The following is a 27,027-nucleotide window of genomic DNA, read 5'->3' as shown; positions in this document are numbered from 1 at the left end:
GTTGTGCCTTCTCATGTGTCTGTAACAACTGGAGTCACTGGTGTTTGGTGATCAGGCCTGGCCTCACCCATAAGTCTGGGGGTTGGCAGGTGGTTTCTTGGGGTGCCCCCTCCTGCTAACAGGCAAGCTTACCTCTTTCACATGGTTGTTTCAGGGCTACAAGAGAACCAAAAGGGGAAGACATTGCAAAGCACCTGGCTCTTTTCAAGCATCTGCTTAGGTGACATTTGCTAAATCACTTGGCCAAGTCTAGATCCAAGGGATAGAGAAATACATTCCACTTCTTGATGGGAGAAGCTGCAAAATCACAAAAGCAAAAGCATACAGACAGAACAGGATGAAATGAAGTCAGGGCAATTTTTGCACTCTTTCATTAGAAACTTATTGTTTAGGGGGATCCCTGGGTGGCTCAGCGGTTTAGCGCCTGCCTTTGGCCCAGGGCGCCATCCTGGAGTCCAGGGATCGAGTCCCACGTCGGGCTCCTGGCATGGAGCCTGCTTCTCCCTCTCCCTGTGTCTCTGCCTCTCTTTCTCTCTCTCTCTATCATAAATGAATAAATAAATCTTTTTTTTTTTTAAAGAAACTTATTGTTTAAAGTCTCTACATCTAACTCAGGGAGGGATAGAGATTCAGAGACACCCTGAATGGCCTTGGCCCATAGCAGATTGTTCCAGTTTCTCCCCTAGAAACTCTTGGCAACATCAGTAACTCCACTCTTTGCCCACACAGACAGCCTCAGCCCCTGGAACTCTGTGAGAACTTATCTTCACACCCACCTCTCAGCCCTGCCCCTCATGCATCTATATGGATAAATGTTTCTGTGATTTGTTCCCCATAACTGACCACCTGGACCTGTATAGACAAGAAATGTTTGTGAGACTTGTGGTGTGTGAATACCCTTGGAAGCCTGGTTATTTAAAATCCATCATCTTCCAGGTCAGAACTGGCTGTTCTGTTCTGAACACCAGGAGCTACAAATCTCACATCCCTTCCTGCTCCAGGCAGGGCTGACCCCCTGATGGAATCCAAGAAGGGAGGAAGACACACAGCCCAGTCTCCTTGAAAATGCAGAAACAGGTAACATGGAAATTCAGCTTGCTCCAAACTGTGTGTAGGGGAACATGTGTTTAGATTCAGACCCCGTCATTTGCCCTGTGAATAGGGCCCTTCTGGGGATGGTTACTTGGAAGTCTCACTGGAGGCAGGAGCTGCATCCAGGCCTCTCCATCTGGCCACCAGCTGGCTATTCCCACCTGCATCCCCAGATGATGAGGTTGGATGTTCTAAGTATTTGATTTAATGTAACTTTGCCTTATTCTCATATATTGCCTCCTGTTGCCTTAATCTGTTTCTATCAGGTTTCTGTAATAATAATAATAATAAAGTTTTCATTCCTTTTTGAAACTGAAACGTGGCTGTCGTGAATCTTATGTTCAGGACACATGCCCACCCATAACACCAGTCTGAAGTGGAGTCTGTGCACTGGTTCTCTGGGACTCCCAGGGAAGGAAAAGTATTCCAAGCAGCTGGAATTGGAAATGCAGCAAACTCCTCTGACCTTCACTGGAATGTTCTTCTTCACCAGGAATAAGGAGGACAGAGATCATTATTCAGAAAGGCGTTTGGTTAGCATGTTAATGAGCATGTGGCCAAGAGCAGGTGCTACACTCCTTGAGCTTATACTGAATTTCTCTGGAAAAGAAAAATGATGCAACCTGTCATCCTGTAGGAATCAGGTGTCTCATCACTCCAATGCAAAGGCAGGGTCTTCAGTCCAGAGCTCATCTCCTTCCCACTGGTCTTGCATCTCAGCCATCTGATCCTCTGGGTTTCTCCAATGCCTAATCTGAGGACGGGACTGGGTTTTGTTTGTTTTATATCTTGGTGCCAATCCTAAGTGCCTGCTTGAGTTTGTTAGACACCTGCATCCATTAAAGTTATTAAGTGAAGTTTAAAATTTTTCACCTTTCTGTGGTACAAACAGATCTATGTCTGATTTTTTTTTTAAGATTTGATTTATTCATGAGAGAGAGAGAGACACAGAGACATACGCAGAGGGAAAATCAGGCTCCCCCGCCCCCCAGGGAGCCTGATGCGGAACTTGATCCCAGGACCCCAGGATCACCACCGGAGCCAAAAGCGGACTTCGACACTGAGCCACTCAGGCGCCCCTATGTCTGACTTCTCATTTTATTTACAAGTGGGTAAGTGACACTACCCTCCCGGGTCTGTTTCCTCAAGTGTAATACTGGGTCCATAATCCCAGACTCAGGTACAAAGCGTCAGGTATGTAACACAATAAATAGGCTTTTTCTGTTAATTTATGTAACATTGCAAAGCACTTTCATAGGCATGACCTGCTAAAGAGGACTTCTTGAGCCACCATCATGCAATCTTTGTGGGATCCTGGGTAATTCAATCTCTTCTCTGGGCCTTCATTACTCCAGAAAAATATTAACCCATTTTAGTGATGACAAAGATACTCACTACTGTGTGGGACTCGGCCCAGATCAGCGCTTCTCAGCCCATCGCGGTTATCTGCGGAGAGTTTTTTGTTTTGTTTTAAGGATTTTATTTTATTCATGAGAGACACAGAGACAGGCAGAGACACAGGCCGAGGGAGAAGCAGGCTCCCTGCAGTGACCCTGGTGCAGGACTAGATCCCAGGACCGGCGGATCACGTCCTGAGCCAAAGGCAGACACTCAACCCCTGAGCCACCCAGGTGTCCCTGGAGAGAACTTTTTAATAACACACCGAAGCCGGCCTGCCCCAGACAAATTAAAAGGAGAGCCCACGCAGAGGGGTGACTTCTTGAGCTTCTGCAGTGACACTGAAGGCACCTCTCCCCCAGGGGTGTCACTTCCTCGGCCTTACCCACGTCCCCCCACCCCATCAGCCTCAAGGATGACCCATCTCTCCTGAGGCGGGTCCCGGGGGCGCTCAAGGTCCCACCTCTACCGGGGCCTCTGCATCGCCCGCGGGCGCCGGGGCGCGAGAGCAGCGCGCGCACCTCCCCGCCGCAGCTCCCCTCCCACGCCGGCGGCCTTCTGCGCAGACTCCACCGGGGGGGGGGGGCGGAGGGGGGGAGCCCTCCCGAGCGGGGAGACGGGATCCCGAGTCCGCGCCCACCAAGCAGCACCCGCCCCTCCGAGCCCAGACCCCGCACCCGAGGGCGTCGGGAGACTCGGGCCGCAGGAACCCCGCCCACGCTGGCCCCGCCCCCGCCAGCTGCCCGAGCCGCGCCGGCGCCGCGCCCGGGCCTGTTTCCCCGCGTCTCTGATTCACTGCAGCCCCCTCCGTGCACAACTGGCGCCCTTGCACCTGGCGTGGTCGCTCCTCGCCGGGCCAAAGCTGGCGTCCCCCGCCCGCTTGCAGCGCGCTCCGGAGCCCGACTGCGGCTGCTCCCCGCGGAGGTTTCCTCGTTTCCTTCTCAGAGCGAGAGCTCTAGCAGAGGAGCTGACCCTGGTGGGATCGTCCGGTAATGGAGATGGAGACCCTGGCCTGATCGGGCCAAAAGGAAAGAGGTGAGTCTGAGTACAGAACCCCGACCCCTCCCAGCTTTGTACTTTTGGGGTGAGGCTCCTGGGGTTTCCTGAGAGGGGCTTTAAATGGAAAAATACAAAAAATAATGTGATGGAAACCTGCATCTCCAGCCCCTAGATGTTTGAAAGTTAACATCTGACCGTGTCTGCTCCAGATTGTGTTGAGAGAAATAAACGGTGACAAGCTGAAGGAAGGACTCACCGCCTAGCCCTCTGAGTGTCAGCAGTGCCTTTGCAGGTGGGGTGGAAACTCCCAGCACCCGTTTTTATTAAAAATATGAAAAGGTACTTTCCGAAATATTAGCTGCAGTACATCATTTAAATGAATGTTTAAGGACAGGCAAAATAGCATCAAGTGCTGTGTTGTTGCACTGACCATTTATATCCAAGCTTTTGTCACTTGCCCCCCCCCCCCCCCACGGGGTACTGATTTTGTTCATCTTGGTAAATACATGCAGTGGAGTCCATTCCATTGAAAGATTAGGTCATAATGAATTCCTGTGTTAGTGAACATTTAGTTGGTGTATTTCCACAGTGAGGATATTGGTGGGGAGTGGCAGGCTCTGACGCTGTGATGTGTTTTGGTTTTGGGTTTTTTTTTTTTTTTTTAAGATTTTAATTTATTTGAGAGAGAGAACCAGAGAGAGAGGGAGAAGCAGGCTCGAGCTGAGCAGGGAGCCCAGGACCCTGGGATCATGATCTGAGCCAAAGGCAGAAAGAGGCTTAACCAACTGAGCCACCCTGGGGGTCCTGCTGTGATGTTTTTAAGACCCCTCTATGCTGCTGTGTTTCTAATTTACCTGAATCCTAATGACTCCAGAGCATTCCTCTGCAGTGTGTGCACACTTTTTCACCCTCCCAGTGAGACTCCCATGTTCCAGCAGTTACTAAGTGCTGCCAGATACTTCTGGTGGCTTCAGGATCTTAGAATCCAGTATTGGCAGGTGAGCGTTTTTATGTCCCAATTTTTATGTCCCATGAACTCCTCAGTGCATGCTTTTATCTAGCTTTCTAATTTGTGCCAGGCAAATAGGGAGTGAGGTGACATCTCATTGTTTTATTTGTCCAGTTTGGGAACTGAGTTATAAATCTCTTTAAATGATTGTTAGCATTGCAGTTTTCTCATCTGAATACTGCCAGATGATATCCTTTGTTCATTTTTCCAGAGTCACTTACATTTTTTTTTGTTGACTTTTCAGATCTTGATATAGTTTAGCTATTAATATTTTGTTGTTTTTTGATATTTAAAGCATCTCCTCACATGCAGGGTAATTTTGTCATAGATCCTTAATTGAACAGAAAACCTGAATTCTAACATAATTGAAATTACTGATTTGATTTTGATTTGTGCCTATGGGATTGACTTCAAGTTCTTGTTTGTTTGTTTATTTATTTATTTAAAACTTTAGAATTTACTTTATACTCATAGGCATTTAATTCATTTGGATTCCATTTTTGTAGGCGATGGAGTGTTAGGATTGTTTAATTTTTGTCACTCAGTGAGCTAGTTTTCAGGGCTCCGTATACAAACTATCCGTTCTTTTCTGGTGATCGTGCTCAGCACCTGTAACCACCCAAGTCAGTGTGTGAGCTCTTCATGACCTTCTTGTGTCTTATTTTTAACTCTCTTGCAAACACTGCTGCACCTTACGTTCTAGTACAGATCTCTGTGTAGATAGATGTACAAGATTTTTTCCAGGGTATATACCAAGAAGGGAAGCTGTTGAGTGTTAGGGAATACACACTTTCAACTGGACTCCAGACCACCAACCAAGTTGGCATCCTTGTTTTCCTACATTCCTGGCACTGAGCGTGTGAAATGGTATCTCACTATTATTTAATTTGCATTTCCTTGCTTTTTGCAAGTTATTAGTCATTTTGTAGTTCCTTCTTCTACCAATTGTCTGTTCAGTATTCTTCTGGGTTGTTTTTCTTTACTGATTGATATTTAAGAGGTCTTTATGAACTTTGGATTCTGATTCTTTTCTGATTCTTAGTGATGTAACAAATAATGTCTACAAATATATTGTTTGTCCCTTAATTGTGATTAGAATGGATCTTGTTACATTGAAAATGTTAGTTTTCGGGGCAGCCCGGTGGCTCATCGGTTTAGCACCACCTTCACCCCAGGCATGATCCTGGAGTCCCGGGATCAAGTCCCACGTGGGGCTCCCTGCATGGAGCCTGCTTCTCCCTCTGCCTGTGTCTCTGCCTCTCTCTCTCTCTACCTCTCTCTGTGTGTGTCTCTCACGAATAAATAAAGAAAATGTTAATTTTCAATTGTTCAATTTGAATACCATATTCCTTAATCATTTTTGGTTTTGTATCTGATAATAAGGAATTCTGCTCTTCCCTGAGGTCATAAATATTCTCCTATTTTCTTCTAAAATCTTAAAATACTTTCTTTTCTAGTCTATTTCTTTACTAGATCTGGAACTTTTTGTGTGGGGTAGAACTATAATTTTCTATTGATTCTGTATGAAAGCCAATTACTCAGCCTGAGTTCTCTGCCTTTCTCCACCAAATTTTAGAACTGTTGCTATTGTATGGTATGTATTGGCGCTGTCTCTAGGCTTTCTCTTTTATCGTACTGATTTCCTCATTTATTTCTGAATCAGAGCTCTCTTCTGTTGGGGAAATAAGAGTCTGCCAACAAAGGACCTGCTGGGTCCTCAGAACCACACCATCAACAGGGAAGGCTGATGTGGCATAGTCAGAGATTGTCCATATCACTGTGACATAACCCAGGATTCAGCTAGAAAAGTACTTGTACCCCAGTTGTTCAGCTACTTCAGTAGCTGAGCCCAATATATGTGTTCAGTGGGGAGAGCAAAAGAGTGAAGGGAGAATCCTGATCTCCAGATCTTCCCATTCACTTGGTCTAGTATGTGGAATCTTACCATTAAGTGTTGATGTTTTTATTTGTTTTTATTTTTTCTTTATTCTTATTTCATTTAATTCAGTTAAGTAGGGACACCTGAGTGGCTCAGTGGTTGAGCATTTGCCTTTGGCTCTCAGGTCATGATCCCAAGGTCCTGGGATCGAGTTCCACATCAGGCTTACCACGAGGAGCCTGCTTCTCCCTCTGCCTGTATCTCTGCCTCTCTCTGGGTCTCTCATAAACAAACAAACAAACAAACAAACAAACAAAATCTTTAAAAATAATTCAGTTAAGTAATATAGCGTATTATTAGTTTCAGGGGTAGAATTCAGTGATTCATCAGTTGCACCTAAGACCCAGTGTTTTTTTTTACATCACCCAGTTACTCTATCCCCTTAACCCTCTCCCTTCTAACAACCCTCAATTTGTTTCCTATGATTAAGAGCCTCTTATGTTTTGTCTCCTTCTGATTTTGTCTTGTTTTATTTTTCCCTTCCTTCCCCTATGATTCTCTGTTTTGTTTCCTACATTCCACATGAGTGAAATCATGATAATTGTCTTTCTCTGACTTATTTCACTTAGCAAAATACCCTCTAGTTACATCAGTATTGTTGAAAATGGCAAGATTTCTCTTTTTGATGGCTGAATAGTATTCCATTATGTATATATATACCACATCGTCTTTATCCATTCATCAGTTGATGGACATCTGGGCTCTTTCCATAGTTTGACTCTTGTGGATATTGCTGCTATGAACACTGGGGTGTAGCTGCCCTTCAGATGACTATGTTTGTATCCTTTGGGTGTATTACCCTAGCTGGGTTGTAGGGTAGCTCTATTTTTAACTTTTTGAGGAACCTCCATACTGTTTTCCAGAGTGGCTGTACCAGCTTGCATTCCCACCAGCAGTGTAAGAGGGCACTACTTTTCCCTTTTCTCCGCAACCTCACCCAACATCTGTTGTTTCCTGATTTGCTGAGCCATTCTGACTGGTGTGAGGTGGTATCTCATTGTGGTTTTGATTTGTATTTCCCTGATGCCGAGTGATACTGAGCATTTTTTCAGGTGTGTGTTTGCCATCTGTATGTCTTCTTGGGAGAAATGTCTGTTCATGTCTTCTGCCCATTCTTGACTAGATTTATTATTTTTTTGGGTGTTGCGTTTGATAAGTTCTTCATAAATTTGGATACTAGCCCTTTATCTGATAAGACATTTGCAAATATCTCCTCCCATTCTGTCAGTTGTCTTTTGATTTTATCGACTGTTTCCATTGCTGTGCAAAAGATTTTTATCTTGATGAAGTCCCAGTAGTTCAGTTTTGCCTTTGTTTCTCTTTGGAGGTTTTTTTTAATTAATTACACCATAATTTCTCCTCTTTAATTTCCATATATAATTATGAGTTGGTTAATAGTACTTTTTAAGTTCTAACTGTGCTTCATAACCTGATAATAATCGTCGCCTGCCCCTTTTCCAGCCGGTAATATTCTTAATAAAAAATAAAGTTTATTGAAGAATAATTTGCACAAAATGCACTTATATTAATTGTATGATATAATGAATTTTATATACCAATGTTTCACCATAATCCAGATACAGAACATTTCCATCAACGTAGTTTCCCTATGCCCCTTTATACAGGTCCCCCATCTCCCAGACCCGCACCTGGGGGCCTAACCACCCACTGATATGCTTTCTGCTATTAGTTTTCCCATTCCCAGGGTTTCATATGAATGGAATTTAAATCACATATTCTTGTATCTGGTCTCTTTTTCTCAGTATGCTTTTGGGATTCATCCATGTCATTGCATGTGTTCCCTTTTATTGCCATCTTTTGTATTATGGATATAATACAATTGTTTATCCAGTCCACCTGTTGATGGACATTTGGGTTCTGTCTAATTTATGGCATTGTGAAAAAAAAACTGATTGAGACGTTTGTATGCAAGTCATGGTGTAGACGTGTTTTCATTTCTGTTGGGTGGCATTCCTGGGATGTATAATTGTTTGTTTAATTTTATAAGAAACAGCCAAACTCTTTTTTCCAGCATGGTGTAAGAGTACTGGTTCTTCCAGACCTTTGCTAACATCAATCAGTGTTGTTCATTTTAAGCATTCTGTTAGGTGTGAAATGGTATCTCATTGTGGTTTTGATTTGTATTTACACAATTACTAATAATGTTTAACATGTTTTGGCCATTTGTACATTTTTTGTGACATGTCTTTTGAAAACTTACACTTTCTTTTTGCTTGTTTGTCTTCTTATTTTTTGAGTGGTAAGGGTTCTTTATATTTTCTGGGTACCAGTCCTTTGTCAGATATATGTATTATAAACACTTGTGATGTATCTTTTCATTGTCTTAACTGCTTTTTGAAGGACAGGGATTTTTACTTTTGATGAGGTAAATTTGTCATTTTATCATTCATGGTTATGGTTTTTGTGTATTTTTAAGAAATCTCTGCCTATTTTGAGGTATTAAGGATTTTCTTCTGTGTTTTCTTTTAGAAGTTTTGTGATTTTGGTTTTTACATTTAAATCTGTGATCCACTTGGTGTTAATTTTTGTGTAAGGCTTGATGTTATTTCCCCCACACCCCACCCCACAAAGGCTATCTAGTTGTTTGAGAACCATTGGTTGAAAAGATTGTTCTTTCCCTCTTGACTAGCTAGCCCTGGCACCTTTGTCAAAATCAGTTGACTGTGGATGTTTGGATCTGTGGTACTCTGTGCTGGGTACTCAGTGCTGTTCCATTGATCTGTCTATCCTTATGCCAGCACATACTGACTTACAGTATTGATTACTACAGCTTTTCAATGAAATGTTAAAATTCGATGGTAGTAAGTCCTTGGACTGTTTTCCTTGTTTTAAAGATTGATTTGGTTCTCTGGCCTTTGGCATTTCCATGCAAATTTAGAATCAGATTGCCAGTTGTGATAACCGCCCCTCTCCCCCAACAAAAGCACCAGCTGTATTTTTTACTAGGATTATATTAAAGCTATTATATCAATCTGGAGAGAATTGACATCTTGACAGTTTAACTTATTTATTTTTAATTTAAATTCAAGTTAGCTGGGATGCCTGGATGGCTCAGTGGTTGAGCCAATCTGCCTTTGGTTCAGGGCATGGTCCCGGGGTCCTGGGATTGAGTCCCACATCGGGCTCCCTGTGAGGAGCCTGCTTCTCCCTCTGTCTGTGTCTCTGCCTCTCTCTCTGTCTCTCATGAATAAATAAATCTTTAAAAAAATAAATTCAAGTGAGCTAACATATAGTATATTTCTAGTTTCAGAGGTAGAATTTAGTGATTCATCAGTTGCATATAACACTCAGTGCTCATTACATCACATGCCCTTCTTAATGCCCATCACCCAGTTACCTATCTCCTCCAGCAACCCTCTTTTTTTTCCCTAGAGTTTAGCATCTCCTATGGTTTGCCTTCTTCTGTTTGTATCTTTTTTTTTTCCTTCCCTTGCCAGCCCCTATGTTCATCTGTTTCGTTTCTTAAATTCCACATGTGAGTGAAATCATATGGTATTTGTCTTTCTCTGACTGATTTTTTGCCTAGCATAAGGTTCCATCTATGTCATTGCAAGTGGCAAGATTCATTCTTTTTGATGGCTGAGTAATATTCCATTGTGTATATATAGACCACATCTTCTTTATATTCAGCTATTGATGGACATCTGAGCTCTTTCCATAGCTCTGTTCATGGCTCTTGTGGACATTGCTGCTATGAACACTGGGGTGCAGATCCCCTTAGGATTACTATGTTTGTATCCTCTGGATAAATACCTAGTTGTGTGATTGCTAGGGTAGCTCTATTTTTAACTTTTTGAGGAACCTCCATACTGTTTTCCAGAGTGGCTGTATCCGCTTGCATTCCTACCAGCAGTGTAAGAGGACACTACTTTTTCCCTTTCTCCACATCCTAACCCAACATCTGTTGTTTCCTGAGTTGTTAAGTTGAGCCTTTCTGACTGGTGTGAGGTGGCATCTCATTGGTTTTGATTTGTATTTCCCTGATGCTGAGTGATACTGAGCATTTTTCCAGGTGTCTGTTTGCCATCTGTATGTCTTCTTGGGATAAATGTCTGTTCTTCTGCCCATTTCTTGACTGGATTTTTTATTTTTGAGGTGTAACGTTTGATAAGTTCTTTATAGATTTTGGATACTAGCCCTTTATCTGATACATCATTTGCAAATATCTTCTCCCATTCCATAGGTTGCCTTTTAGCTTTGTTGATTGTTTCCTTTGCTGTGCAAAAGCCTTTTGCCCTGATGAAGTCCCAGTAGTTCATTTTTGCATTTTTTTTCCCCTTGACTCTGAAGACGTGTCTAACAAGAAGCTGCTGGAGCTGAAGTCAGGGAGGTTGCTGTCTATGTTCTTCTCCAGGGTTTTGATGGATTCCTGTCTCACATTTAGGTCTTTCATCCATTTTGAATTAATTTTTGTGTTTGGTGTAAGGGAGCTATCCAGTTTCATGCTTCTGCACGTGGCTGTCCGATTTTCCCAGCACCATTCGTTGAAAAGACTGTCTTTTTTTTCCCACTGGATATTATTCTTTACTGCTTTGTGGAAGATTAGTTGACCATGACATTGAGGGTCCATTTCTGGGTTCTCTATTCTGTTCCATTGATCTATGTGCCTGTTTTTGTGCCAGTACCATACTGTCTTGATGATCACAGCTTTGTAGTAGAGCTTGAATTTGGAATTGTGAGCCTCCGGGTTTTCTTTTCAATATTACTTTGGCTGTTTGATGTCTTTTCTGGTTCCAAACAAATTTTAGAATTGTTCTAAAACAACACCAACTTTGTGAAAAATGCTGCTGTAGTTTTGCTTGGGATTGCATTGAATATGTAGATTGCTTTGGGTAGTATAGATATTTTAATAGTATCTGTTCTTCCAGTCCATGGGCATGGGATGTTTTTCCATTCCTTTGTGTCTTCCTCAATTTCTTTTTTTTTTAAATAGTTTTCAGAGTACAGATCTTTTACCTCTTTTGTTAGGTTTATTCCTAGGTATCTTATGATTTTTGGTGCAATTGTAAATAGGATCAATTACTTGAATTTCTCTTTCTGGTGCTTCATTGTTTGTGTATAGAAACGCATCAACCTTCTGTGAGTTTTTATATCCTGCAACTTTGCTGAATTCTTGTATCAGTTCTAGCAGCTTTTTTGTGGCATCTTTTGGGCTTTCTATGTAGAGGATCATGTCATCTGTGAAGAGTGAAAGTTTGACTTCTTTACAGATTTGGATTTCTTTGCTTGTTATTTTTTGTTATTTCTTGTCTGATTTGCTGAGTCTAGGACTTCCAGTACTATGTTAAATAACAGTTGTGAGAGTGGACACCCTTGTCATATGTCTGACCTTAGGGGAAAAGCTCTCTTTCCCTGTTGAGAGTGATATTAGCTGTGGGTCTTTTACATGTGGCCTTAATGATGTTCCCTCTACCCCTACTTTGTTGAAAGTTTTTATTAAGAAAGGATGCTATAGTTTGTCAAATGCTTTTTATGCATCTATTGAGAGGATCATATGGTTTTTATCCTTTCTTTTAGTAATGTGGTATATATCATGTTGATTGATTTGTGGATGTTGAACTACCCTACCCCTGTAGCCCAGGAATTAAATCCCACTTGGTTGTTGGATCCTACTGATTAGTATTGTGGTGAGTATTTTGACATCCATGTTCATCAGGGATCTTGGTCTGTAATTCTCCTTTTCAGTAGGCTCTTTGGTTTGGAGATCAAGGTAATGCTGGCCTCATAGAATGAGTTCAGAAGTTTTCTTTCCATTTCTATTTTTTGGCACAATTTCAGAAGAAAAGGTATTAGGACTTCTTTAAATGTTTGGTAGAATTCCTCTGGGAAACTATCCATCCTTGGGCTCTTATTCATCGGGAGATTTTAAATTCCTGATTCAGTTTTTTGCTGGTTATGGGTCTGTTCAGATTTTCTGTTTCTTTCTGTTTCAATTTTGGTAGTTTATGTGTTTCTAGGAATGTATCCATTTCTTTCAGATTGCTTTATTTGTTGGCCTATAATTGCTCATAATCTCTTACAATTGTATTTTTTTTTTTGGTAGTTGTGATCTCTCCTCTTTCTTTTTTTTTTTTTTTTTAGATTTTTTTTTTTTTTATTATTCATCAGAGATACAGAGAGAGAGAGAGAGAGGCAGAGACACAGGCAGAGGGAGAAGCAGGCTCCATGCACCGGGAGCCCGATGTGGGATTCGATCCCGGGTCTCCAGGATCGCGCCCTGGGCCAAAGGCAGGCACCAAACCGCTGCGCCACCCAGGGATCCTGATCTCTCCTCTTTCATTCATGATTTTATTTATATGGGTTCTTTCTCTTTCCTCTTTGATAAGTCTGGATAGGAATTTATCAATTGTTTAAATTCTTTCAAAACACTAACTCCTAGTTTTGTTGATCTGTTCTGTTTGATTTCTGTATCATTTATTTCTGCTCTGATCTTTTATTATTTCTCATCTTCTGCTGGATTTAGACTTTATTTGCTACTCCTTTTCCTGGTCCTTTAGGTGTAAGGTTAGGTTGTGTATTTGAGACTTTTGCTTCTTGAGGAAGATCTGTATTGCTATGTACTTCCTTCTTAGCACTGCCTCTGCTGCATCCCAAAGATTTTGAATTTCCTGTTTTCCTTTTCATTTGCTTCCATGAATTTTAAAAATTCTTCTTTAATTTCCTGGCTGACCCATTAATTCTTTAGTAGGATGCTCTTTAGCCTCCATGCATTTGTGGTCCTTCCACATTTTTTCTTATGCTTGACTTCAAGTTTTATCGCATTGTGGTCTGAAAATATGCATGGCATATTCTCAGTCTTTTTGTACTGGCTCAGGGCTGATTTGTGCCCCGGTGTGTGATCTTTTCTGGAGAATGTTCCATGTGCACCAGAAACGAATCTGTATCTGCTGCTTTAGGATGAAATGTTCTGAATACATCTGTGAGGTTGATCTGGTCCACTGTGTTATTCAAAGCCCTTGTTTTCTTGTTGATCTTCTACTTAGATTATCTGTCCATTGCTGCGAGTGGGGTATTAAAATCTATTTTTTAAAAGATTTTATTTTTTTTAGAGAGAGAGACCACAAGCATGTGCCAGCCAGGGTTGAGGATGGGAGAAGGGGCAGAGGGTGAGAGAAAGACAGTGAGGGTGAGAGTGAAAGTGAGAGTGAGAGTGAGAGAGAGAGAGAGAAAAAAAAATCTTAAGCAGACTCTTCACTGAGCATGGAGCTGGATGCAGAGGTTTATCTCACAACCTTGAGATCATGACCTGAGTCAAAAATCAAGAGTCAGATACTCACCCAACTAAACTACCCAGATGCCCTTGAAGTCCCCTACTATTATTGTATTATTACCAATGAGTTTCTTTAAGTTTGTTATTAGTTGATATATACTTGGCTGCTCCCAAGTTAGGACCATAAATATTTACAGCTGTTAGATCTTCTTTTCCTTTCTTTAAAGATTTTATTTATTTATTTATTTATTTGACAGTCAGAGAGAGACCACAAGCAGGGAGAGTGGCAGAGGGAGACAGAGAGAGAGAAACTTAAGGAGACTTTAAGCCCAGATCGGAGCCTGACATGACTGTGAAATCATACCTGAGCCTAAATCGAGAGTCAGATGCTCAGCCGACCACCTAGGTGCCCTGACATCTTGACAGTCTTAAGCATTCCAATCCATGAATACAGTGTCTCCCATTTGTTTAGGTCTTACTAAATTGAACTTCAGAGGAGCATAAGGGAACTTCTTGAATTGATAGAAATATTTTGTGTCTTTGGTTAGGGTGGGAGCAACATGGGAACATAGACAGTTGCCAAAACTCACCAAATTGTATGTTTAAATTCTGTGTCGTTGGTTATATGTATATAAGGGACTACAGTGAAGTTCGTCCAAAAAGTAGTAACAAAAATTACCTCAGTTACTACATTCCTTTCATTGTCATGATTAATCATCAGAAGCATTTGACTTGCACATCATTTTAACAGTCTGCTTAATGCCACAGGTGTTTGGCATTGGTTTGTTAGTGTCTTAATGCAGCACTAACTCAGTCCAGGGATAGATGCTGCTGGCCCTGCCACCATGGCATGAGAGGGAAATGGGCCAGGCATAGTAATAGCCAGGCGTCTGTGGCAGAGACTATTACATATCTACAGTCTCTTTCCTGTTTTCCCTGGACTCAAGATCAGACTCCTGGTAAGGTCTTCCAGTCAGTTTGTATGGCTGACAGACTGAGTTCTGGCTTGTAGGTGAGCAAAGGTGATGTGTGCCTTTCCAGACTCAACCTGTAACCATCTCACTTTATAGTACTCCGTACCCTTGTTCTCTTCTGACTCGTGATTGGAGACCAACTGCAGGGCATTGTTAGGAACCATAAGCTGAAGATGGATGAGCCATGGATGGAAGGGGCCACGTCTCCCAGAAACCACTGGATGGTGGTCACCCCCACTGGATTCACAGAGAAGTCTTCTCTGATATCTTTTTCAGACCCAGTTGCAATCTGCTTCTTTGGTTCTCTCAGCAGCTCAGTGCTCTGGGGGAAATTTTAGATTCTCCTATCTTGGTGGTGGATAACAAGGTCAAGGCCTTTATGTACATATATGGCAGGCAAAGCGGAGGGGGATAAACAGAGCAGACTGAGAGCAGGCTCCACAGGGGAGGGAAGGCAGGCAGCTGGGGGAGCTGGGCCCTGGAGTCAGGATCAGGATGGGTCCTCGGGTCATGGCAGCACCCACCAGAGCCTGGAGGAACTGGTTAGAGAAATTGAGGAGAGGCTCTACTGACCACAGGCACAGAGGATTGGCTGAGGATGATGCATTAAATCAGAGGTTGACATCTCCATTTTATTGATGAAGAAATTAAGTTCTGTAGAGATTAAGACATTTGTGTTTGTATCCAGTACAGTACTTAGTTCATAGTAGATGCACAGTAAATATTTTTTGCCTGAATGGATAATTTAGTAGTGTAACACCTTTAATGCTGAAGCCTTCTACCAGGGATTGAGACCTTGTCTATTTGGTGGTGTGTAGAGGGGTATGGTGCTGGTACCCGGGACAGACACCCTGTGTGTGGATATGGTGTCTGCAACAATTTGCATGTTAGTGTGCTCCATGACTCCCCAAGGCCCTACCACTCCCTGTTGCCCTATAGCTCACCCAGCTTCCATGTCAATGTCATACATCAGTCTCCTGTGGGACTTCCAGTATATGCAACCCCTTCTTCCACTTTCCTGTTCTAGATGGAGTTCATCCCTGACCTCTTGTTTTGCCTTCTCCCTTCTCTTTCCTGCCATTTCCTTGCCATCCTCTTTCTATCCCCTTCTCTGTCCACATATGTCCTCTGTTTTTCCTCATGCTTTTTAATGTTATAAGCAGAAATTCTTAGGCCACTATGCCTAATATGATGACCTAGGAAACTAAGCAGAGAACAGAGTTATACCAGGTGTACCATCTAAAAGTTGGTGTTACACGTGTTTAAAGATATGTAAATATTTTATGGTACTGTGTAGTTAGTAGGCAAAGAAAGCACTGCTTATAAATTATATTTAACACAACCTCTGTCAACGTGTCATATTTTAAGTTACTCTGCTTTTACTGACTGCAGTTGACTACCTGGGCATCGAATCATTTTATCATATTGTTTTCTTTCCACTGTGTGAGGAGTTAGAAGGTGTTGTGTCTGTTCTGAACAAAAGATTCACCGTAGCTATAATCTCAGTTTCAAAGGAGAAAAACCACTTTATTGATATTATAAAAATATAATAGAAACAGAAGAAAAAGGGAAATCTGTACATAGATGAGAGCAATAGTAAGTAGTAAAGGAGAATAAGGCAAAGTTACATCAAATCACGTACTTAGAATATCCAACCTCATCAGCTGGGGAAGCAGATGGGAGCAGCCAGGCTGGTGGCCAGATGGAGAGGCCTGGATGCAGCTCCTCCCTCTGGTGAGACTTTCAACTGACCATCCCCAGAAGGGCCCTATTCACAGGGCAAATGATGGGGTCTGAATCTAAACATGTGTTCCCTAGCATGTAATTTGGAGAAAGCTGTATTTTCAAGGAGACTGGGCTGTGTGTGTCTGCCTCCCCTCTCTGATTTCATCCTGGGAGGTCAGCCCTGCCTTGGAGCAGGAGGGGACGTGAGATAAGATTTGTAGCTCCTGGTGTTCAGAACAGAAGGGGCAGTTCTGACCTGGAGGCCAGATAATGTGAACTAACCAGGCTCCTGAGGTCAGTTATGCAGCCCGAGTCTCACAAACGATATTCTTCAGCTGCCTGCATCCATGCAGGGGTGCAGGGCAGTGTGGTCAGTCTCACAGGACATACCACACAAGCCTCCATCCATACAGTACGTGTGAGGAGATTTCGGGCCTGTATCCAGGGCCCTAGGACTGTATAATTGCTGTCTGGACAAATCCAATGCAAAGCAGGGGAAGGGGGAGAATGATGTAGTGTCGGGTTGCAGGTTGCCTGGTGCCGACTAGGCAAAGGTGTCCCAGAAATGTCTCCTGCAAAAGAAGTTTAAGAACCCACATCCCCAGGAGACCACTGGAACTGGCTTCTCTGGAAGTCCTGGGACCAGATAATCGCATAAAGCTTTACATCCTCATCCTGTTCCTTTCTGGTCACTCCAAACCATCACCTTCTGGCAGTCCTCTCCACATTTGCTGGGTGCCTCCACCTCTGGGGCCCTGGGTGCTGAGCATCACGCCCTTCACCAGCCACACACCCGCGGTGCCTGTGGGGGCCCTCAGGGCAGGGGGTATGGGAAGGAAATGCCCTCTGCCTGACTGGGCCCCAGCCCTCACCCATTTGGAACCCTCCCAGAGTGTTGCTTCTTGAGGGGGTGTCTCCTGGCATTGTGGCTGGGGTTTGTCATCCATCTTCTTCCTGCCCCTCACACTGGCTGTGACAGACTCCTCCCACCCCTCATTTCTGTTTGGTCACTGTATCAGACATTCCTTTGACTACAGGACCTTTGATGGAGAAAATCCAAGCCATTGGTAGGAACTCCGCCAATGTGGAATTAGATTTATTTGCCATTATATCCTGCTGGAATATGGGACACAAGGTGGTGAGAGTTTTGTCTTAACCACTGGGAGGGTTTTGTTTGTTTTAGGAGCTGGAAGACAGAAATATCAGCTTAATAAGCTTTCTGAGTTCAGCTGAAGTGTGAGTTCTCAGACCAGCTATTGCCTTTGTGAGTTATGTAAGAATCCAAATAATATCTCACAAACCTTGATCTCACTTAAAAGCTAAATTGGTTAACGAGCAAAATTTCATTTATGACATGGGAGGCCCTTATATTTTCTTTGGATGACAGTAGGGCATAAGGGGAAAATGCATTTGCTTGGGAATTTTTAATATTTAGCCTAGCAAATCTAGCCAACAGAGAAATCTGATTAAATATTAGTTCTATTAAAGACATCCATTAGTTCTATTAAAGACATGGGGGAAAAAAGGGGGCTTCTTCAGCTGCCTGCATCCATGCAGGCAAAAGAACATGTCTGTTCTTTTGTTTTACAAACCTGTATAAAATAACACTTGTATATAACAAATATACTTGTGTATAATAAAATTTAAACAAGCTTGAGGGGAGCATTTCATATCTGATAACCATTTTTTTTTAGATTTTATTTATTTGTTTATGAGATTCACAGAGAGAGGGAGGAAGAGGCAGAGACACAGGCAGAGGGACAAGTAGGCTCCATACAGGGAACCCGACATGGGACTCGATCCGGGGACTCCAGGATCACGCCCTGGGCCAAAGGCAGACGCTAAACCGCTGAGCCACCCACAGATCTCCCTGGTAACCATTTTAAAGTTACGTGGTCATCTAAGTCATATGTACCTAATAGCTTCATAAATGAGGAAATTCTGATAGAATCAGTATAGTCATATGATGAAAGTTTAATAAAAGTCCATATCCATACATATTCTGAAACCAATTTGAAAGGAGACAGTATCAGGAATATATTAATTATAAAATTAGTTAGGGTGGCCAAAATATTCTGTTATTTCCTTCTGACAAAACAGGAATGACTGTAAGTTTATTCAGACCAACAAATTTGGGGAATTGTGCAGTAGAATCAGTGATTATCATGAATACACAGTCATCTAATAAAAATATTTGGTTAAGTGAAACAAGCCAAAAACAAAAGTGGTGATGTAGCCTGACAGACGATGGAAAATATAGTCACAGATTTAATCTAAACAAATGTATAAAAATTAGAATTTAATGTAGAAAAGTACATATAGTTCTTCATTTTGTCCTGAATATATATATAAAATATATAAATATGTAATAATAAAATATAATAAGTATAGTAATATAAATATAAAAATATAATTTATATATAAATATAAAAATATAAATATATAACATATATATTTGTTTGTTTGTTTTTAAAGTGCATATCCTTTTTTCCTGTACATTTAGGAACAGGGAACAGGAGGATGTTCTCAAAAGCCTGCTGCCCAGCAGCCTCTAGTTTCTGGTCAGCTTGCCCACAGTCTGAGGCTGCCCTCTGGTGGGCAAGTTTGGGAACACACTGATAATTCATCCCATCATTTCTTCCCTATGTTCCAGGTGAGTACTTCCTTTGGGGTTTCCAGACATTGCCCTCTTGAAGCCCTGCACCTTAACGCTCGTTAATTTGTCACTCGTTTCACCTCCAGTCTAGAAAAATGAGCTTATTGTCTCTAAGAAGGGTCCCTTTGGCTGCAGATCTCATTCTGAGTTTTACCTTTTAAAATGTGCCCCTTCATGCCTCCTGGAGTGGGTTGTAGATGTTCTAGGTGCTGTTGGGAAGGCCTTTGATACATCAGTGAATATGTTGGATGAGAGACGAAGGTGGGCTAGAGGAAGGGGAGTGCCAGGGTGGATGGAAACTGCTGGAAGCTCAGGATGGAGATGGAGCACCATGAAATGAATAAATATATGGGTTCAAACGATCCTGTACTGTGTAAAGATGAGCTCCTGCAGGCCGTGAGTGACCGTGTCTGTCCCTAGGATAGCCTTCTTACATTATGAGTTGAGGAGCAATTCTAAAGGTATTACTGAGCTCCACAGCCTGGAGGAAGGATCTGCTTTCACAACTGCAGGCAGGCTGTATGGACCACCAAGCAACCCCATGAAGAGTTTAGATTACTGGGCCCATTTTTTTAAAAGATTTATTTATTTATTTGAGTGGGGGAGGTAAAGAAGGAGAGGGAGAGGTAGAGAATCTCCAACAGACTACTGCTGAGCAAGGAGCCCCACATAGAGCTTGATCCCACGAACCTGAGATCATGACTTGAGCTGATATCAAGAGTCAGCTGCTTAACCAACTGAGCCACCCAGGTGCCCTAAGTCTGGGCCCTTTTAAAAACAAAAATGTTTATTCACATTCATTCTCTTTTTCTCATTTTCTTTATCTATCCATGAAAAAGCTCAAGAAGGATTCACACCAAATATTTAGTGGTAATCCTTCAGCATGGGAATGGAGAGTCTTTAGACATAAATTTCATCATCTTTTCTTTTTGAAATAGCTTTGTTTTAAAAAGGAAGAGGAAGAGACAGAAAAAAAGACTACTTGTAATGATGAGAAAAAGTGAGGAATTTTAATGTAAATTCCCAACACAAGGCTGAGCACTGAATAGCTACTCAGAATTGGTCATAATAGTGCCTGCAAATAATATATGAAAAACATATAATTTTCACTCATTCATTGAATTTTTCTCTTTTAAAAACATTTTATTTATTTATTTATTTGAGAGAGAAAGAGAGAGAGTGAGAAAGGAAGAGAGAGAGAGAATGAGCAGGGGGAGAAGAAGAGGGAGAGGAAGAAGCAGACTCCCTGTTGAGCAGGGACCCAAATGTGGGGCTCAAGCCTAGGACCCTGGATCATGACTTGAGTGGAAGGAAGATATTTAACCCATTGAGCTACCCCAGTTCCCCTTTCATTCATTTAATCTTTCAATCGTTAGTTCATTGCTTTGTTTTACTTACACCAGATTTGCCTCTAGTTTCTGTTTCTGCAGCCGATGCAGGCTGATTGCCACCATGGTCTCTCTGTGTGCTTTCTTCTAATTGGGGAGTTTATAGCTGGGGCCTAAGGGATCAATACTGGCTCCCTCAGGAATCTGCGGTTCCAGGGGCTGAGTTGGAATTAGAATGAACAATGGTGGGGATCCCTGGGTGGCTCAGCAGTTTGGCGCCTGCCTTTGGTCCAGGGCCTGATCCTGGGTCCCGGGATCGAGTCCTGCGTCGAGCTCCCGGCATGGAGCCTGCTTCTCCCTCCTCCTGTGTCTCTGCCTCTCTCTCTCTCTCATGTCTATCATGAATGAATGAATAAATGAATAAAAATAAATCTTTAAAAAAATGCGGAAAGTCTTTAAAAAAAAAAAGGAATGAACAATGGTTAGTAGTTATCTTATGCTGAAGAACATTTAAGCTTTCTAGAAAGAATACATTTAATTCCAGTTACTGTCATTAAGGATATGTATGCATGTTGCCTTGTTATAAAACAACTCCTCAACATTTTTTTTCTTGTTATAAATCAGGTTGAACAATTTTTTTTTAAAGAAGAAGAGCTTAGATTACTGACAAGCAATAATATGAAAACATCGTGAACATTTCAGGAGGGACACAGATGGCTCCGTTTTGAGGAATGTATTAGCCAGCTTCCCTGGTTCTCAGACCGTCCCAAGGGGAGGAATGAGTCCTGAGATCTCAGTGAGACCAACACTGCTCCCCAGTTCCAGAGCAAGGAGCAATCTCTGTAATGAGGTAGTGAAGTTTCCAGCTTCAGGACTGTTGCCTCTCAGTGTCTTGCATCACCTGGAAAATCAAAGACCCTTTATATCTTATGACGTTACCAAGGTGCAGACTGGAATCCCAGGCAAGGATACTGGCAGTTCTAGGTGGCAGTCATGGATTCTTCAGTCTTTGTTACTTGCATACTCACTTATAAGAAGTAATCAAAGTAGGTAAGTAAAGAAAAAATGGCCATAAAATGAGGAGCAAAATTGTATTGCTGGTTGAAAAGTGAGTTGTGATTTAGTTGAACTAACTGCCTCCCACTTTCTCTTCTGTCTGGAGCTCTTAACTCTGTGGATGGCGGATATTTCCTTTCTCTAGGGAGCTTCGGGCCTCCCTGATGTTCACGTATAAATATGCCCTGTTATCTTCCAGAGTTGCAGCTTGTACTGAAATTTCCAGGCCTGTGGGGAAGAGAGGGCACAAAGATGTTTCTGCACCATCCACTCTTCCCAGCCCCCTGTCAAACTGTTTTTTGAGCCTTTGTTCATATTTTTGAATGGAGTTAAAATCAACACATGTAGAGAAAGGGATTCCAGCCCTTGGCCTTCACGACAACATGAAAACCACTATGGATTTGAAGTTAGGGAGACTAACCAAGTGACAAGCCTTATAGAACCGCAGGTCACAGTGAACCATAAGAAGTTTTCTTATGGTTCACAAAGATGCCACATAATGTTCCAGTGACATTACTACTCATTAAACACTCATTCCCACTTTGGGAAACTCATCCCACTTTGGGATTTTTACCCAGTAAAGTTCAGTGTGGAACTCTGGACATGGAGGGAATGAGCCAACAAACACTCCTGCCCTGATAGGATCTGCCCCGACTTGGGTGAGGGAAAGCCCAGAGAAAGGCATTTATTGAGAACATTCTCTGAAAGTAATCACATGTTGATAAATGTTTAATAGGCAGCTTTCAGGAAAATCAACACACACACACACACACACACACACATACACACACACACACACACACAGAAATGAAACCCTTTTAATTTGTAGTGATGGCTCATTTCTGTGGTGAAACCATTCCCACCATGGGGGATTCCAAACTACCTGTGACCAAATGTGGAGTCAGTTGCAAAGGAATGCACAGTAGCACACAATGTAGTATCACCACCACACAAGAGATGTTAACAACCCTGTGAGTAAGGATACTAGTAAAATAATCAGGAGACATGGGATATCTATTAACTTTGGTTTTTAAATAAGCTATTTAGTTGTAAATGTATATAATTTAATTTTTAATAATCATTGAGTTTAAATAAGCAGCTCACAAAATGCCTGAAAGCTTAGCAGTTGGCCCTGGCAAGTGGTATGAGCTGCCTCCAGTGTACTGCTGTCTGTAGCCACCACTCTCCTGGGAGCCATCTTCTTGTTTCTCATTCTGTGTAAATAATCTTCTCCTGTGAGATAGGAGATGCTATGAAATTCCAGTTTGTAGCCAAGAAACCCAGACCTCTGAGACATTAAGCAGATTGTCAAAGCTCAGTGGCCAGGAAGTGCTATAGTAGGCATCCGAGCCTCAATCTCCCTCCCTTTGAGTCCTGGGCAGTTTTTCTCCCCTGCATCTTGTTGGCTGGACAGCAGGTTATCCTTCGGGGCATCTGGTTCTGTAGGTAGCTGTCCTCTGGTGGTTTGGTCCTGCAACCCCAGCTCTGTGCTGGAGGAGGATGGCCAGAAAAGTCAGGGTGACGAGCCATGCAAAGCCAGTCATCTCTCCAGGACCTAATACTGAGGGCATTTTTTAGGTCTGATCAGTTTTTGGGAGGATGAATGGTGTTTCAGCCTTGGTGAAACCTGAGAGGCTGGACAGTGATGTACAAGGTAGAGGGAGTTGCTTCATTGAGGCCACTGGAATTAGATCTGAAAGAGAATGAGAGGATGAGCCCTTGTGATATCTGCGGAAAACATTCCAGGTAGGTGGAATGATAGATGCAAAAGTCCCATGACAGGTGTGTGCTCTCTGAGGGCCTGGGAACTGCGAGGCCTGTTACTTCTGTGTGGAGTAAGTAAGGGGCTGCCCCAGGAGGAAGTCAGGGTGATAATGGGAATTGCTGGGGGTGAGGGTGCAAAGATATCTGATTGTATAGAACAGTGGATTTTGCAATGCTGGGTGTGACCTGTACATATTCATGAAGTTGATTTTTTTAAATATTTTATTTATTTATTTATGAGAGACACACAGAGAGGCAGAGTCACAGAGGGAGAAGCAGGCTTCCTGCGGAAAGCCCGATGCAGGGACATGATCATAAGATGCCAGGATCATGGCCTGAGCTGAAGGCAGACATTCAACCACTAAGCCATCCAAGTGCCCCCATGAAATCAATTTAATGGGCTGCTGCCAACTGTTTCTTTATGGTAGAACAGAACGTAGAGAAAATAGCACATAAAAAGTGCAGTTAGGGTAAGTATTGTTTAATGAAATACTTGTTTTGCTTCTGTGTGTCTTTGCTGTGATAAATAGTTCCTACCAAGTTGAATTTTAAAAATAAGTGTTTGAAAGCCCCAGCTGTCAGACCCTGTAGGAACACTGGGTTTTATATTGAGTGCGAGAGGAAGCTGTCGGCAGGATTTGAGCTGGGGCACATAAAAGAACACCCTGCCCACTGTGTTGGGAGCAGACTGAAGGCTTTGATGGTGGAAATAGGAAGACCAGTTGGGAGGCTATTGCAGCAGGTCCAGGTGCGAATTAAGGAGGGTATATGACCATCTGAGGACAGGCAAGAGGACTTCAGGAGGATTGAACAGTTGGTGTTGGACATGCCAGGCTTGGGTTGCCTCCTGGACATCCAAGTGGCAATGTAAGTTGGAAGTTTCTAGAAGGATGTAGTAGAAAATTAACCTTCTCCAAAGAGAGGTCTGGCCTTTGCTCTTGGCTTCTAGGAGGTGATCTCCAGGTCCTTGGAGTATCCTGCCTGATAAGAGTGTCTTTACCTGGTGGTCTTCACCACTGGACAGTCCAACAGTATAATTCATAATCGGGAGCTTTGGGCCACCCAGGATCTGCTCTTCCTCCAGAGGGGCTGCAGACTGCAGGTCAGCCATGTGAACAATCAGTTGTGGAGTTCCAGAAGTGTAAGACTATAAATTTCTGTGTGAGCCACCCAGACTGTGGTGTTTTGTTATGTCAGCCCAAGCAGATGAGCACACAATGTAATATAAAAATGGACAAGAGGGATCCCTGGGTGGCGCAGTGGTTCGGCGCTTGCCTTTGGCCCAGGGCGCGATCCTGGAGACCCGGGATCGAATCCCACATCAGGCTCCCAGTGCATGGAGCCTGCTTCTCCCTCTGCCTATGTCTCTGCCTCTCTCTCTCTCTCTCTCTCTCTCTCTCTGTGACTATCATAAATAAATAAAAATTAAAAAAAAAATGGACAAGAGATGCGAAATAAAGTCACAATGAGGTACCACTACGCATCTGCCACAATTTATAGCATTTATAAAAACCAAAAATTATTTTTTTAAAGATATATTTGATAGACATAGATATATATACATATATATATATATATATATATATATAGAGAGAGAGAGAGAGAGAGAGAGAGAGAGAGAGAGAGGGGGCAGAGACACAGGCAGAGGGAGAAGCAGGCTCCATGCCAGGAGCCCGACACGGGACTCGATCCCGGGACTCCAGGATCGCGCCCTGGGCCAAAGGCAGGCACGAAACCACTGAGCCACCCAGGGATCCCCTAAAAACCAACAATTAAAAAAAACCTAGAAAGATGTGGAACAGGAGTTTCCATCTAAATTTTACTCAATATTAAGTTTGTGAGGTTCACCCATACCTGTTTATAACTATGGTTTTAATTTTCATTTTTGATTCCAGTGTATGTAAACTGGTACAACCACTTTCAAAAAGTTTTGGATTTGACCCAGTGATCAACACTGGGTCACTGTTATTTATATATAACACATGTGTGTCCACATATGTACTTAAACACACATGCAAGAATGTTCATGAAAAAGAAACAAATGTCTATCAGTGGTGGAACAGATACCTAAATTGTGCTATATCATAAAATGGAATATCATACAATAAAAATTAATCAGTTATATACAGCAACACAGATGAATCTGTTAAACCTAATTTTCTGAGTAAGATACCAGGTACAAAAGACTACCTTTTGTTTGATTTCCATTTTTTAGAGGATTCAAAAACAGGCAAACTGTGTTAGAGATCAGGATAGTGGGTCTATTTAGGGGAGGGGTAGGGGTTAGTAACCAGAAGCAGGTATAAGCAGACTGGGAGAGTTGGGGGATGTTCTTGTTTTTTGACTTGTATGGTGGTACAGCTGTATTCACTTTGGCTTTTTTTTTATTAAGATTTTATTTTATTTATTCATGAGAGACACAGAGAGACAGAGAGGCAGAGACATAGGCAGAGGGAGAGGCAGGCCCCATGCAGGGAGCCTGACGTGGGACTCGATTCCGGGTCTCCAGGATCATGCCCTAGGCTGAAGGCGGTGCTAAACCACTGAGCCACCAGGGCTGCCCCCATGTTCACTTTGTGATCATTCAGTGAGCTTTTTATTTCTATTTTGTCGTGTTTTGTTATGATTTTCTCTTTATAGGTTATATCTCCTGATTTAAAAAGTTTAAAGAAGGTTGGAATCTTCTAAGGAATATGTTGTCAATGAGAAGAGTTTTAAACATCCGGAATAAACTTTAAAATCTCTGGTTTGCTTTCGAGGTAGGCTTAGGAGTAGCTTAACTGCTACTCACTTTGTGATAATACTGAATGAATATTTGCTGCATATAAAGCTGGTACTATGCAAGGATCATTTGCATAGTACCAGCTTTATAAATAAAAGAGTAAAACCAACCCGTAAGATTTGGGGGGTGGGGGGAGTAGCTACTGCCATTGACCGAATCCTGTGCGCCAGAGGTACCTTTTCTACATGGGACATATGCTAGTGCAAATTTCTGGGTCACTTTCCACATCTCTGGGCTTTATTTTAGAGCATGGCAGTATCACTAAGTTCTATAGGGGCAGGGTCCAGGCTTGCACGCTCAGACCTTGTGCACACTCGAAGAGTTAGCAAATAGTGATCCTTTAAAAACACAGAACCAACATTGACGTCTACCTTCGAAATCAAAATCATTCGGTTCAAACAGACTGTCACTTGATTTAAGAAAATACACAAAACCTATGTTTCTGAAATAATGCTGATTCCTGAGTAAGAAGGGGGACTTGCATTTGATTCGCAGTCTAACTGCTTAGTAGAATAAATCCTGCACCAGCAACACTTGTAAATTTGTGAAAATGAATTTTATCTTTCCTTAAAAAATAATTTTTTTAATCCATCACACTTTCCTTCCCATCCTTTAGTTTTTGATAATGATAAAAATGAGCCAGTTATCAAAGAAGAAATAGTTCTTACTTCAAAAGAAACATAAATACAAAAAATAAGTTGCTGGTTCCTAACAGGAAAAATACATTTTAATAATTGTGCGATGAGAAGCTGCTTACGTACACATTGCAGATCAGATATTTGGAGTTAAGATGTTAGTCCATATAGACGGGTGATTGTAAACTTTATTGCCATTAAAAGATTTCAAATTGCATTCATGCTTCTGTGTACACGTAATGAAAAATGGGCAAAATAATGAAGATTGATATTTCCCTAAGTCGCTCTGTTTAATTCTGCTGTCTACTCTTCTATAATGCTGCGTCTCTAATTGTACACAGTTTAGTGATCTCTAGGAGTACAGAAGTTGTCGCCCATCAATAAAAATCACAAAGTTGGTTTAAAAATAAAATAAAATAAAATAAAAACACAGAACCAA

At 42.2% G+C, this 27,027-nt stretch overlaps 1 protein-coding gene across 1 annotated transcript; it reads left to right on the top strand.

The window, feature by feature from the left end:
* The first annotated feature begins 1,121 nt into the window (after positions 1-1,121).
* Positions 1,122-27,027, top strand: LOC112920412 (uncharacterized). The gene is made up of 4 exons (XM_072731933.1): positions 1,122-1,287; positions 2,925-3,525; positions 18,871-19,020; positions 20,976-27,027. The coding sequence occupies exons 1-3, from the start codon at positions 1,122-1,124 to the stop codon at positions 18,920-18,922; spliced, it is 819 nt and encodes a 272-aa protein (XP_072588034.1). The 3' UTR covers positions 18,923-19,020; positions 20,976-27,027.

This window comes from Vulpes vulpes, chromosome 12 (assembly GCF_048418805.1).
Source record: "Vulpes vulpes isolate BD-2025 chromosome 12, VulVul3, whole genome shotgun sequence".
NCBI classification, from domain to species: Eukaryota; Metazoa; Chordata; class Mammalia; order Carnivora; family Canidae; genus Vulpes; species Vulpes vulpes.
Note: the sequence above shows the minus strand (reverse complement) of the source record. Positions and strands in the feature narration are given on the sequence as shown.

Excerpts from the sequence above, each read along its gene's own strand:
- LOC112920412 (XM_072731933.1), top strand. The coding sequence starts at position 1,122 with ATGTGTTTAGATTCAGACCCCGTCATTTGCCCTGTGAATAGGGCCCTT. Across the intron at positions 1,288-2,924 it reads GATGAGGTTGGATGTTCTAA|GCGGGTCCCGGGGGCGCTCA; the intron begins GTATTTGATTTA and ends ATCTCTCCTGAG. Across the intron at positions 3,526-18,870 it reads ATCGGGCCAAAAGGAAAGAG|GAACAGGGAACAGGAGGATG; the intron begins GTGAGTCTGAGT and ends CTGTACATTTAG.